The following is a 15,041-nucleotide window of genomic DNA, read 5'->3' on the forward strand; positions in this document are numbered from 1 at the left end:
ACTTTTTCTTATAAGGACACAAGTCCTGTGATATTAAAGCTTCACCCTTATGACCTCGCTTAACCTTTTTTACCTTCTTATAGTCTCTGTCTCCAAATCACAATGAAGGTTAGAATTTCAAAATGGGAATTTGGGGGGGAAACAATTCAGTCCATTATAGTACTGTATGCAGTTTATTCCCCTTTCTTCTTTGAAGATTTTGCTAACTAACTGGTGATATTTGATTTTATATTGCTGGGGATGGTGCAAACACATTCCAAACTCACTGACAACCTTCATTCCTTGAAGCTGTCTGTTAAAAATGGGTTTTTTATTGTATGTTATATGATTTGAATATTTTTAAGCAATTCCTAGCTAGGTTTATTATTCCTGGAATGACATATTCTAATAATTACATTAGAAAGGTTTCTAATGTTCATTCTACTTTCTCATTACTTAGTATAATTTTAATGTAGCTGTATGGATTGTGAAACATCTGTCTTAAAAGTAGAAGATGATTGTATGCCAGAGATAATATGTGAACAATGTTTTCCTCTTCTTTAAGAGCTATCTGGAAATGGAAGGAAAGTATGTTTAAAAATGATAAGGCTTGATTAAGATCTAATCTGCCCTCTTGTTTTTCACATCTCTTCTATATTGGAGTTTACTAACCTGGAGGGATGAAAAGTGGCTAAAATTTTTGCTATTCCTGCATTAAAATTTTCCTCTGTTTCAGAGGAAAAAGAAAATATGCCTGCACTTGTTAAACGTTGTGACACTTTTAATTAGCAGAAATCTAAGTCAGAGTTCTGTAATCTTCAAAATATTTTTTTCCATTAAAAACAAGATGGAAACGAATTTCCAAAAAGCAACCGCTGGGTAATTTTCATTAAATTGATAAACTCACAAGTTTATCATATTGTACATGAGATGCTTTCTACAGTGGCACTGCTGGTATTACAAGGTTACTGGAACCAATTTCAGATGGTTTTTGCCCTGGATAAAAAGGTCTTTTATTCTAATGTTAGATAATATGACACATGCCTGTAGATTATTCTTTAAGGTAAGACAGTGGTCACTCTGGAGGTGTAAAATAGTACATGTATTCTATCTGTGTATCTGCACAGAAGCCAGAAGACAAACATAAAGAGGTTTGTTGTATGTAAAAACTTAATTGCATAGAATTTTAATAAAACAAAAAAACTTCTAGTGGCCTTCATTTAAGTGCCAAATATTTGTGTCTGCTTTCCCAGGCTAGACAGCCAAGTCGGTGGATCCACTGATGCTATAAACATCCAGTTTACTAGAACTCCTGCCCATTCTTATGAAGCCAGGAAGAATCACAGGTACCACGGCCAATTATATACAAGTGACAGGACTTTCTCCTTCTGTTTTTAAAACTCATCTTCCTTTAAACCTCCCCTTGCTTTGAAATGCAGAAATTTCTAATTTTATCAGTAGCTTTATGTAAACAGCTCCACACAAAGGTGTTGCATTAGCAACTTGGTCGTTGGTAAGCTTTGATATCTGGGTAGGAAAGTGTAAATATTATTTGTTCCTGAAAATTTTACATTAAAAAAAACTGTGACACTGGTGTTGACATTCTTTAGGCAGATTTTAAAGTTTCATTAAATTAGTTGTTATCATGTTCATTAAAGTTCATTAAAGTCAACTTTTTATTTTGCTTTTCAGATTTTTATTTAAATTCTAGTTAGTTAACATTCAATGCAATATTGGTTTCAGTAGATTTCACTGATTCATCACTTACATACAACTCCCAGTGCTCATCACAAGTGCCCTCCTTAATACCCATCACTCATCTAGCCCATCCCTCCACCCACCTCCCTCCATACAACCCTCAGTTTGTACTCCATTGTTAAGAGTCTCTTAAGGTTTTTTCCCTCTCTCTCTCTTTTTCCCCTTTCCCATATGTTCATCTGTTTTGTTTCTTAAATTCCACATATGAATGAAACCATGTGGTATTTGTCTTTCTCTCACTTATTTTTCTTAGCATAATACACTCAAGCTTCATCCATGTCGTTGCAAAGGTCAAGATTTCATTCTTTTTATGGTTGAGTAATATTCCATTATGTATATGTGTACATACACACACACACACACACACACACACACACACATTTTTCCATAGTTTGGCTATTGTTGATAATGCTGCTGTAAACATTCAGGTGCACGTACCTGTGCTTGAATGTGTATTTTTGTAACCTTTGTGTAAATACATAGTAGTGCAATTACTGGATCGTATGGTAGTTCTATTTTTAACTTTTTGAGGAGCCTCCATACTGTTTTACAGACTGGCTGCATCAGTTTGCATCCAGTTTGCATTCCCACCAACAGTGCAAGAGGGTTCCCCTTTCTCCGCACCCTTGCCAACACCTCTTGTTTCTTATGTTGTTAATTTTAGCCATTCTCACAAATGTAGGCTTAGAGACCTCAGCAACTCCTTAAAATGTAATAACATTAGTATCATAGGAGTCCCAGAAGATGAAGAAAGAGGAAAGGGGGCAGAAGGTTTAGTTGAGCAAATTATAGCTGAAAACTTCCTCAATCTGGGGAAGGGCACAGACATCAAAATCCAAAAAGCACAGAGACCTCCCATTAGATTCAACAAAAGTCAGCCACCACCAAGATACATCATCGTCAAATTCACAAAATACACAGACAAGGAAAGAATCCTGAAAACAGCAAGGAAAAAATCCTTAACCTACTAGAGAAGACAGATCAGGTTTGCAGCAAATCTGTCCACAGAAATTTGGCAGACCAGAAGTGAATGACATGATATATTCAGTGTCCTAATATATGGGAAAAATATGCAGCTAAGGTCAACTTTTTGAGGTTTGTGGGGAAAGTTATGGTTTGAAAAATAGGAATGGGACACCAGGGAAACACATTAAAATGTATTATAAATATTCAAAATAGTCTTCATGCTCTACAACAGATATTCTGAGCGACCAATTTCCATAGCAGCGTTCTGGAAGTAGGCCAAAACAGTGGACACCAGGAACAAAATAGGAGATGTGAAGAAATTTTGCAGAAGTGGATTAGTATCCCTTTAACAATTACATTTCAAAAGTTATAATTTAAAAGGAATATATAAACACTATTTTTTGCATTGAATTGGATAATAGCCTTGCTGTTTTTATTATCCTTGTAAATAAGCTTTAAACATTAAGTAAATGGTTCATGTTACAGCTCCAATGCTGAAACCAGGCATGCAGGACCAAAGGATACTGTGGTATACACAAGGACCTATGTGGAGAACAGGTACTGGAAATTTATTTAAAATATTTTGCTGCATTTACTCTAATTTTGAAATCATCTATGTTAGGAGAGATGCTATTATTTTGGAGTATGTTTGCTTTTCTCAAACAGAAGACCATTTAGGGGTATATTGAGTTCTAGGTATATCATTCTTTATAATGTTTCCAATGTTAAGTAGTTGGCAAATAACCATTGTCATTGGATGAACCAAATGCTTGAATATAACAAGTATACACATAATAGGATAACCATGTGAAAGTTCTCACATGATCATATATAACTATACATTTATAACAAGCGTACAAAATTACACAATGCAAAATTACACAAAGTTACTCAGATACTCTCATGCTAATTTTGAGTCACACTTTAATTAAATAGTTCTATACACTATTCTATCTAATCTAATCTATCTGTCTGTTTACCTCTCATCTGAAATAAGGGGTGTTACCTTTAGTAGATACACTCTGGCCCAAATTACAGAGAATGGATATCCAAAAAAATCTGCTGCTTGGAGTGATGGATGTTGAGAAGAATGTCAACCAAGATGATGAATTCACAACCTATTTGATTTTCAGGGAGTATAAAAATAAGAATTAGCCTACCTGTGGAGTAATATACTGGTTAGGACTACAAATGTGATGTACGTGACATATGTGTTAACCAGAGCCCATTTCAAAGAGGGGAGTCTATCTCTAGAGAGGGGTTCCTGAAAGGGCTCTGGGAAATTCAATACATGTCAGAAAATGGACAGTTTTCCAAAAAAACAAAAAAGGTTTCTCAAAACCACACCTAATTTACTTTGTAAAATGCAGGCTCAAGTTTGATTTTTCTGCTGAATCTAAATCTCCCTAAACTCCACACTGACGATGTAGGATAGTGTAGAGGCCCTAGCATCAGATTTGGGATGGAGTCTGTCATTTACTAACCAAGTGGTTTTGGCAAAATCTACTTAACTTCTTCGAGTCTCAATTTCCTTATCAAGAAAATGGAAGTAATAATATATGTATCACGCACAAATGTGTGCAAACTCTTACTGAGCATTGTGGGTTATGTATTCCGAAGATACTCTATTTCTTTTCTTTTTTATATTCTTTTTTTAAAGTAAATATAATTTATTGTCAAATTGGTTTCCATACAACACCCAGTGCTCTTTCTGACAATAGTCTGCCTGTGGACAATTGGAGGGAGAAAGATTTCTTATTTAAAAATCCCAGGTAAAGTCTGTGGAATTACCACTCACCCTATGAAATAATAGGAATGTATTGCTTCCAGCCCTAATATACTCACAGGTAGCATAAGTAGTTGGGAAGCAATTATGAGCTGCCAGCTGGTTAGTGCATTGCAAGTTTCATTTGTCTCACAGAAGGACTGACATTTACAAACTGGGGCAGTCTGAAAAATAGAACAAAGGGGACTTAAAATTACACTTTTTTGCTTTCATTCTAGACTATTCTTTCTTAGATGTTTTCAAGTAAAAATAAACATTTCTACAGCTTTCTCTAAAAGTTTAAGAGTCTCTGTGTCTCTACACAGAGAATGTTGATGTTGTGAATGTTGATGTTTCTATGTGCTTACACTGGCCCATGCTTTGCATAGTTCCTTTTCTGTGTTAGATTACATGTGGCTTTCCTATAGCAAATGAATGAGGGAGGGGCAAGTATGCATGTCATGAGAAATGATAACTTCTTTTCCTGCTCACGCTTTTTCCTGCGCTCCTTGTCCTATGCTCTATTTCCTTCAATAGATTTGTCAATTTATATCAACCTGGAGGTGGCTTGTGCATCAGCACTTTCCACATTTAAAAAAAAAAAAAAAGAAAGAGGTTAGTACATGGTCCTAACTTGTAACATCATAGAGAAGAATGACAAAGCTGCATGAGGTGTGTGTGCTTTGTCACCTGTGTATGGGTGTGTACATCAATACTAGGGAAATAGCTCAGTCCTCACATGTCAATTTTGTTTGTTTCTAGTAAATTACTGAAGGATGGATATCAGGAGAATATCTCTGGAAAATACATACAAACTGTTTATTCAACTTCAGATAGGTGAGTTGGTCTACATTTCCATATCTAAAGGTATATATACATATATATACACACACATATACGTATGCATATACATACATACTTATATATACATATATTCACATATATAGGTGTATATACTTATATATATAACATTTTATATATTTTAGTGTATATGTATATACACGTGTATGTATATATACTTTTACATGTTATATATATTTTATATTCATATTTGATATATTTTTATTATATATATAATACTGAAATACATGATTCTCATCCATTGAACTTAGAGATGCTAATTAAGTGATTGTTATACGTGTGTATGGATGGAACAACGTACAACAATTCTGCATCCCAGGAATTCATTCCGTGGCTTCCTGGCTGTTTCTGCTCTTTAATTGCTGTACTTTATTCCAGCAGAGCTTTCCATGCCCTACAGCTGCCTGCCAGACCAGCCCCTCTGTTGTTGCTGATTCCCAGGAGTCCCTAGTAATGCCACATATTTAGTGTCTAGGCTTCATTGCATCACTTGACTGTGCCCTCAGCCCTTTCTCCTTGTGGTTTTCCAGAGCCAGCTCACCTACAAACAGCTGCATAGAGATGCTGCTATGACCCAGTCTGGGCCCACAGTCAGTTCCGAGGACAGGGGTTGCAGTGATTATCAAGTTAGTGCTAGTATGTTGACCCCAAGCTTTCACTGTTGGTGATCTTTTTTTATTTTTTTTATTTTTTTAATGTCTACTTTTTTTGAGAGAGAGAGAGAGAGAGAGAGACAGAGACAGCATGAGCAGGGGAGGGGCAGAGAGAGAAGAAGACACAGAATCCAAAGCAGGCTCTAGGCTCCGAGGTGTCAGCACAGAGCTGGATGCAGGGCTCAAACCCACGAACCGTGAGATCATGGCCTGAGCTGAAGTTGGATGCTTAACTGACTGAGCCCCCCAGGTGCCCCTGGTAATCCTTTCTTACCATTTAATGTTCAGTGGGGTGCATAGATGATGCTCTTGAGAGTATGACCTGCAGATTTCCAGTGGAGAAAATTAAAATAATTAGCATTTCAATTCAACCACTGGAAATCAGCTGTAATGCAGATGTGTAACATTCTATTAGTGATGTTCCTTTATAGGAGAGGCTAGAAATATGACTTATCGAGGGTAAGGACATATCTTATTTTTATGCACAGCCTAAGCTTGTAATGCAGTGTTTGGCACCTAAGGCTACTCAGTAAATGTTTTCTGAAAAAAATAAACTAATGCAGTATTTGCGAAGGAAAACATGGATGGGCCAGGCACCAAAATTCTATCCTCTTTCGGTCACTCTTTTAAGATCTTGTATTACCAGTGATCTTCTGAGTGTCTTGCTTTTAAAGCACACTTCTTAGAAAAATAAAGTCATCTACACAAGTATTAGAATTACAAATGCTGCCTAAATAACTAGAAGCAAACAAATAAAAACAGCTTTTTTTCATAATGCTTTGAGAAGGTCTTTGGCTAACAATATGATCTTTTTTTTTAAAGTTTATTTTATTTCTTTTGTGTGTGTGAGAGAGAGAGGCAAAGAGGGTGAGAGAGAGAATCCCTGTTAACATGGAACCCAACATGGGGCTCAAACTCGTGAACCATGAGATCATGACCTGAGCTAGTCAATAAAGTCGGTCGCTTAACCGACTGAGCCACCCAGGTGCCCCAACAGTACGATATTAATAAGGTCAACACTATCATCCGAGACTTCCCTGGGCTGATATTATCATTGTTAACTTAAGGAAGGAAAACATTCTTCACAAAAGTATTGCTCTTAATATGAAGAATTTCAGTTCAGCTATTAACGTGGTCCTTGAAATTTTCCATAGTCATCAGAGCAAAAGTCAATTCTCTGTAAGACCAGCCCGTCAAGCAACTTTTTTCTGTTGATTGTTGTGTGAAATTAGCTATGTCCCCAGAGTTCTTATCTAAGCATTTCAATCCCATTGAAAGTGGCTTCCCACTTAACAAGATAAAGTCTAATTCCTTTGCACAATTATTTATGGGCCTTTAGAACCTGCTCCTACTGAATATTGATGGCCGTTTAATCACTCCAGATACTTTCTTTCTCTAGCACTTTGGTACGTCCTGTTTGTCCTGCTTGAAATTCCCCCATTACGCCCCTCCACACCTTGCCCAACTCACCTTGAGAGCCCCTTTGTCTTCAAGCTTTAACTCATGTGGCACTTTTTCCACAAGGGCTTTCCTGACTCTACCCCAGGGAATAGTTGCTTCGTTAGCCGTGCTCTCCTAACTCTCTCCACGTATCCATAATATGCTATGATTATTGAATCACACACCTGGCTACCCTCGTGGAAAAAAGGAGACTGTCTTACTCTTCTTTATATTCCCAGCTCTTACCTCAGTGCCTCTGGGAATGGAAGAAGATTGGAGAGTGCCTGTTTTCTACTCTTGACAGGATTACAATATTACATGGGAAATTTAAGTATGTGTGCATGTATGTATATGCATATGTATGAATTTCCCCATAGGGAAGTATTTGCCAGGAACATATAAGGAATTAGCTGTAGAGTTAGTTGAAAGGGGAAAATATTTATTAATATGCATAAGGACTAGGAAATTCTTAGAATGACTGAGCGTATAAAACCAGACACATTTCATCTACTTAAATCCCTTTCTTCTTTTACCTCCTCCTTCCACCCATTTTCCCTCCTCTCTGCTTCTAGTCCTGGGCTTGATCATAGGAGCATGGCTCCTGGGCACGACTAGTTCACTTTCACACAGTGAGCCTGATAGTCCTCATGGGCAGGCCTAGAGGTGACACAGGGACTCTGGGGCCACACTGCCTTCATTCAAATCCTGCCACTGCCACTCAACTGGCTGCGTGATGAGAGCAAATTTATTACCCTTCTGTGCTCAGTTTCTTCTTCTGTAAAAGGATGTAAAAATAACAGCACCAGCTTCTCAGCAATGTTGCGAGCAAGAAATGAGTTTATATAACCAAATGCGTGGAAAGCACTCTGCATGTATTATAAAGCATATTAGCACTATATAAATATTGGCTATTTTTATTTTACCCTTCTATTATGTACCCTACTCTGAAAATTTCAGGCCTGACTGCTAGTTCCCTGAAACTAGTAAATTCTGCAAGGTACTATTTAAGACAATCCTAGTCCCTTCCAAAAGGAAAAAAAAATCACAGTTGTTGGCCTTTCTTAAGGTTCTTTGTGACCTGAGCTCTTTTGGTCTTGCTGATCATATCTATGGTTCATTTGTTACTGAACACTCTCTTTCCAAAGTAAATAACAATACTCTCTTTTCCTCATCAAATTTGTGGTGGGGTTATATCTTGTTGGAGAATATAAATTTTGTCATGAAAGCTACACCAATATTCTGATTCTTACAATGACACCAAGAGACTTGTCATAGGAGAACATTTTGGGGACTCTAGACCCCAGAGTCTGGGGTCCTACAGACCCATCACTTGTGAATTTATGAAAATGATTTAAAATTTTTTTTATATTTATTTATTTGAGAGAGAGAGAGAGAGAGAGAGAATGAGTTGAGGAGGGACAGAGAGAGAGGGAGACGTAGAATCTGAAGCAGGCTCCAGGCTTTGAGATGAGCTGTCATCACAGAGCTTGATGTGGGGCTCAAACTCACGAACTGCAAGATCATGACCTGAACTGAAGTCGGACGCTTAACTGACTGAGCCACCCTGGAGCCTCAAATTGACCAAAACAGTCTTGAACGGATTTGTACTTTTGTCCTATTGAATGTTTTGAGAGTTAAAATTTTATATTAATCTACAGCATAATTTTTCTATAATATATGCAAATTAATAATTCAAAACCCTCTTCTAGCTTCAAGGGGTACTCATGACCTAGTTCAATTAAGAAACTGTGAACATCTTTGCCTTGCCCAGCTGCACTCTTGATTGCTAATGAATTAATAACTTGAGATTTGTCTTCATCTTAATTCTTTGATATCATTTTGAGGTAGCTAGGAGAATCAATTCTATCGCTAGAACAAGTAAGTCCCCAACTTTCTTTGGTTTTCACACAATTTCCTGAAGTATCAACAAAATTAAGCTATCATTTCCACATGTCTTTGTGGGGAATACATCCATCTTTTGCATGATGACAAATTTACTTGTAATTGCTTATGTCTCTATAGGTCTGTCATCGAAAGAGAAATGTGCACTTACTGCCGGCAACCACTGGGCACAGACACTAAAATGATTTTAGATGAATTACAAATTTGCTGCCATTCTACTTGCTTCAAGGTAAGGGTATGTTTATTGCAGTTCATTAAACACGGCATTGCATATGACTGGGATAAAAATAATTATTTAATGAAATACATGCGATGAAGTTAAAACTTTCAGAAGAACATCCACATTAATAATGCACTACTTAAATATTTCTAGGAGTTATGCAGCCTCAACCTCAAAGGTTTATAATTACTATCTTGGCTTTAGGCTTAGAGTTGATTACTGACACATTTATTACTCTTACCCTGGAGATTTAAATCTGTGAAAATATAAACACTTGTTCTCTTTATAAAAGTTTTTGCAACATTTTAATGAATCATGCATTACATAAAAAAATAATGAAATCCAGAAAGAAAAAGAAATTATTGAGAAGAAAGTTAGCAGCTTTTTATATGGTATATGTATTCAGGATGGATAGACCTCACAATAGTTGAAACTCAGTCTGCTTTTGAGAACGTGATTAATTCTAACTCATTGTGGCTTAGTATAATAATAATAAAGCTTATGTGGTACAATGCTTCAGTTTGTGGCTATATGCCATTTCTTTTACTTCTCACAATAATATTGGGTAGGTCAACGGGACGGTTGTTGATGTAAACGGATGAGCACTGAACTGGAAGCCTGAAGGCCTGAGTTCGAGTTCTAACTTTCACTAACTATGGCTATAATTTTGGACAATCACCTAATTAGCTTGGCTTCAGTTCCCTTATCTGTAAAATGGGGTAGCTGATTAGACTAGTGGTTCTTAATGCTGGCTGTATGTCATAATCATCTGGGGAAATTAGGAGAAAAACAGAATGGTTGGGGCCAGCCGCAATTAAATAAAAAATCTCAAAGATGCTTCCTTTTGGTATTTTTCAAAACTCCTTAGATAGAACTAAGGGCAGCCAATTTGAGAATCATTTGCTTAAATCCAAGGGTCCTTTTTGTGCTGACGTTCTGTGGTTGATGCAAATTATCTAATTCAGTCAAGTAAATGTAATACTTTAACAACTGATTGCTTCTCCTTCAATTAGCTTCAGACAGTGACACATAGCACAGATATATGGTGTCTCATTTTGAGAAAAAGAATCCAATTTTAGGCCATAGTATATAGAATTCCACATAAAATAAAAGCTATTTCATTTATTTATTTGTTTGTTTGTTTGTTTGTTTATCATTTGCTTAAAGCTATTATACAGAAAACTTTTTAAAATAAAGAGTTCTCCTGATTATGACTTTTAGTAAATAACAATAATGTCCATTTATTATATTTCAAATGATTTGTTTCGATTTTCAATTTAATTATAAAATACTACTAACTGAAAATAAAAATGTCCCCACACTCAGAGGAAAGGATATATTATTCTATAGCCATGATAATAGAACTACCTGGACTAATTGATCAATGACAGTTTGCTTTAGTGAACTCACCTCTGAAAGCCAACAATCAGAGACAGGCTCATGCTTGAAAGTCAGCCAGTTGGCAGGCGAACTTGTTTCCAATGAGCACAGGTCTAAGGCAGATGTCAACCCTTTTCTATCTCCATAACCAACACAACACAAAACAAACTGTTCCCTAAACCTTATGTAAGATCAGAAGTTGTTTTGTCCAATGAGACTGTAACTGGACAGCGTAACTTTTAGTAAGCAAACAAGTACGCTTTGTGTTTTTGTTTGAGATATTGAGTGGTGATTTTATCTTTGGCATAACCAACTTTTGAAAATTTTTATCTACTTTATTGTGAGTTCAGGAGAAACTTCAGTGGTATATATACCACTGTACATTTTCAGAGTGGAGAGATGTTGTGAGTATTTATTTGAAAATTTCAGCAGTAGGATCATAAACAAGTGCATTCTCACTTTCCCTGTGGGTCCTCTTTCAAATCTGAGTGTTGCTATGAAGGATGGTACTGAATGAATTGAAAGGGCTTTTCTATCCCTTAAATTACAGTTAAAAGTCTACATATATAATGTGTGTAAATTTTACATATTCTTTTTTTCCTTAGTGTGAAATATGCAAACGGCCTTTGGAAAACCTACAAGCAGGTGACAGTATTTGGATTTATAGACAGACAATACACTGTGAGCCTTGCTACTCTAAAGTTATGGGTAAGTGTTAAGCTCTTTAAGGAATGATCGCTTTTACTAATATTAATGTCCACTTAATATTGTTGAAATGAAGGATTTCAATAAAGTAAAAAGTATTTTATCAATTCTACTTAGTTAAGAATTTAGCTGAAGATAGTTATACTATGGTAGTATTTTAGGGTATAAAATCAGCCAGCATTTATTATTGTCTCCTGATATCAGACTGGACATAGTACAACTAGGCAAAGAGGATTTATTCTGGAAATTTTTCTATTTTTTTCTGAACAAAAATAGATCTTTTCTGCTCAAATAATTGTGTGAATTGAAGTCCATTTCTGTGAATGACCTTTCATATTTGTCCTGAAATATACGTTTGTACCTAATTTGATTATTCCACTAACTGCTTTTTAATGTTACTTTTAAATGGGAAGTTTAGAGCTAGTTCTATATACTTCTATATTAAATACAGCATCAAGTATTTTTTGTGAGTTTAAGACCAACTTTACTATAATTTGGGCTTTTAATTGGCATAAATGGTGTGAGAAGAAAACACTAAGGACTTGAGTTTTTAATTCACTTTCTTTAAACAGCATGAAAACTTTAAAAGTTGATTTAAAAGATATGCACAATGTACACTAAATTAGCAAAATAAAATGCTACAAAACTTGATCAGTTTTTAATAGCCAGTATTTTATTTTTAATTCAATGGTAAGTAGATAGAATAATCAGAATGATGTTGGATAGCTGGTCAACAGCACAATGTGAAGGTGAGTTTTCTGATGCCTCATTGGTATGGTGAATGAAGGAGGAACATGTGTGATTCTTACATGGGATCCGAAATATGGAATTTAACGACAAATGTGTGACATTAATGAGGTACTGGGAGGCTACATCTGGAAAATGCTCTGAGAAATATTCAGAAACCCACGTTCCATCAGGCTGCAGTTCCAATTACAAGAACAAACCTAATTATATTCATACTTCGCCTTCTATTTTCTGCTTTCCCTAGCCAGTTCCCATATTCCATTTTCTTCCTAATTCAGCAGCCTTATCATGATACAATATTATATCAAGGGACTTGATGTGCATGGTGGCAGCTCTAAAACTTTCAGTCTTCCAGAAGTCCATGAAATGGTTTAGGAAATATGACTATCAAAAGACTCAGAAGTCTTTGTGCCTTCCTCCCTGACTATGTGCACCCCATAGGCATTGCTATTTTATCGGACACAGCAGTTGTCAAGATATGACTCTCAGAGGAATCTCCTAAATATGAGCGCCAGGCATTGGTACTTTGTGTTCATGGTATATGACCAAAAGCCAGAGTGATGAATGCAGCAGAAATAAAAAATAAAATGTTTAATCCACCACTACCCCCTTGATGAATGGCTATTTAAAAAACTTTCGTTACAGGCTTATTTTTGTACTGAAGTTGTATTTCTAACTGGTACTTTCTTTAAATTTTTCAGCAAAGTGGATTCAATAATTCTGGCACATGGAAATCAAGATAAAAGCATTTATCAGGATGTTAAAATTTTATTTTAAGAATATGTAATCTAGAAAAGTTTTCACACTGAAGATTGACTCTTGTATACAACTAACAATTCTGCTATTGCATAAATAATCTGATTGCCTTCCATAAAGTCATATACATAAAGGAAACCATCTAATATCTGGCTAGATTTAGCCATGAAAAATTCAAGTGGTTCCAGTTACCAATGTCAAAGGAATGATGCTTCTCATGGCAACGAGCTCTGTCAACACTAACTAGGTCCGTCTCTGCTCCGTATGTGAGCTGTGCATCGTGGTGACCATAGTAGACAAGTTTCCCTTTTTGTCATCTTTGTTTCCCTACAGACTTGAATTTACAGATATTATTGACATCCTGATGAACTGTCAAAAAAGCAAGATATGCATGTATATCTTTCACATGCAAAAGAAATGTTGATAGAATTGTTTTTTTAAACAAAGTTTGGCGGAAAGGTGTTTCATATAAAGCTGTATGGACCTCAGAGAATCACTTGATCTTTCCAGACAAAATTATTTCTAATGTCCCTTTCTGCTCCTCAGATTATCTGATTCTAAAACACGTGTTGCTTGCTCTTTGAAAGTATATTTGAATATGTGTCTGTTAAGTATATTGAACTAAATAGGGTATCTAAACAATTTAATGTTATCCTTCAATTTACCACAGAAATGATTTTTATAGAATATTTTAAAAACAAAAAACGTGGATTTGTGGGTAATGGGTAAAATCTCATGACATGTATAGTTTACATATTATACCTTGTTAAATTTTCTTTGCATGCATTTCAAAATCTGGGTATATGAATAATTTCTAAAAATAATGGTTATAGACTTCAGAGACATGCTCTTTGGCATATCACATCTACTCATATTACATAGCCCTTTACAATTACAGACAGCTTATAAATAAAAATAAAATGAACTACCAGTTACACAGGATCTTTTCGTGAAGTGTCTATAAATATCATTCGCTGACATTGATTTTGTCAATTACAGAGATCACAATTTATTATAGCCTATGCCATGCTGGTTAATTTAATTCTTTAGCTGCTTGAGCTGTAGCTTTTAGTTTTAAAGAGCTTTTTCTCGAGGAATTGAAAATTCAATAAGCATATGTGAGGAATGAGTATTAGTGTTAAAATTGAGAAATCGAACTTATAAACTATTTTATATGCACATAGCAACTGCTTCTCAAAGGAAGGCACATAGAACACTGAGGGGAGGGTGGAATTTTGGGGAAGCTTAAGGTAGTTGTGAAAAACTGACATCAACTAGGGAGAATAAATGATCATCATGTATTTTCCGAGTGTTGATAAATTTAAAGAATTATTCTTCTGTATAGTGATTCCAAGCATCTGTTCCTCTTAGGGCCTGGTCCACAAAGTGTTAAACACAAAATGCTTATCAAAATGCAGCAGTGTATAATTGTTGTCCTATGGAGAAGCAGCCAGAAAAAAACAATTAATAATAATTTGATATTCATTAATTCATGCTTGATGAGAAGCAGTGGTAATTGAGCCATATGTTTTATTGTTCTTTTATTACATGCTATCAAAGTGGATCAAAAGAAATAATTTTCTTAGGGTTGAAATTAGTGACAGAAAAGGAAGGATGGAATAGTATCCCTGCCTTTTATATAAAGTGTATTAACATCTCAATGCCTTTGTAGTAATTAAAAATCATTTGAATATCATTTCAGAAGTATTCTACTTTTTAATGCTTCATTTAAAAAAACTTAAAAGGAACATATTTCTCACTTTTCTGTAGCTGTTTAATGGACCCTTTCTTCTATAATAATGTATTAAATTAAACCCAAAGCTGTTATAAAAATGGAATAAATATAGAGTGGAGAGATCAGGGCTTCCAATTCACGAAGACCACTTCATTTTGTCTGGGTTTATTTGCA

General features: G+C 35.5%; 1 protein-coding gene across 18 annotated transcripts in view; it reads left to right on the top strand.

Annotated features, from left to right (window-relative positions):
• Window positions 1-14,828, top strand: part of SCEL (sciellin) — a 320,878-nt gene extending 306,050 nt beyond the window's left edge. For 17 of the 18 annotated variants that reach the window (XM_045054657.1, XM_019828151.3, XM_019828143.2 and 14 more), the window contains 6 exons: window positions 1,233-1,325; window positions 3,190-3,261; window positions 5,231-5,305; window positions 9,445-9,553; window positions 11,530-11,632; window positions 13,078-14,828. In XM_045054657.1, the coding sequence (XP_044910592.1) occupies window positions 1,233-1,325; window positions 3,190-3,261; window positions 5,231-5,305; window positions 9,445-9,553; window positions 11,530-11,632; window positions 13,078-13,094 (469 nt within the window). In that variant the 3' untranslated portion in view covers window positions 13,095-14,828. The remainder of the gene's footprint in view (window positions 1-1,232; window positions 1,326-3,189; window positions 3,262-5,230; window positions 5,306-9,444; window positions 9,554-11,529; window positions 11,633-13,077) is intronic. The other variant, XM_019828178.2, reaches the window with a different exon arrangement.
• Window positions 14,829-15,041: the final 213 nt, after the last annotated feature.

The sequence above is a fragment of the Felis catus genome, chromosome A1 (genome assembly GCF_018350175.1).
Source record: "Felis catus isolate Fca126 chromosome A1, F.catus_Fca126_mat1.0, whole genome shotgun sequence".
Classification (NCBI taxonomy): Eukaryota; Metazoa; Chordata; class Mammalia; order Carnivora; family Felidae; genus Felis; species Felis catus.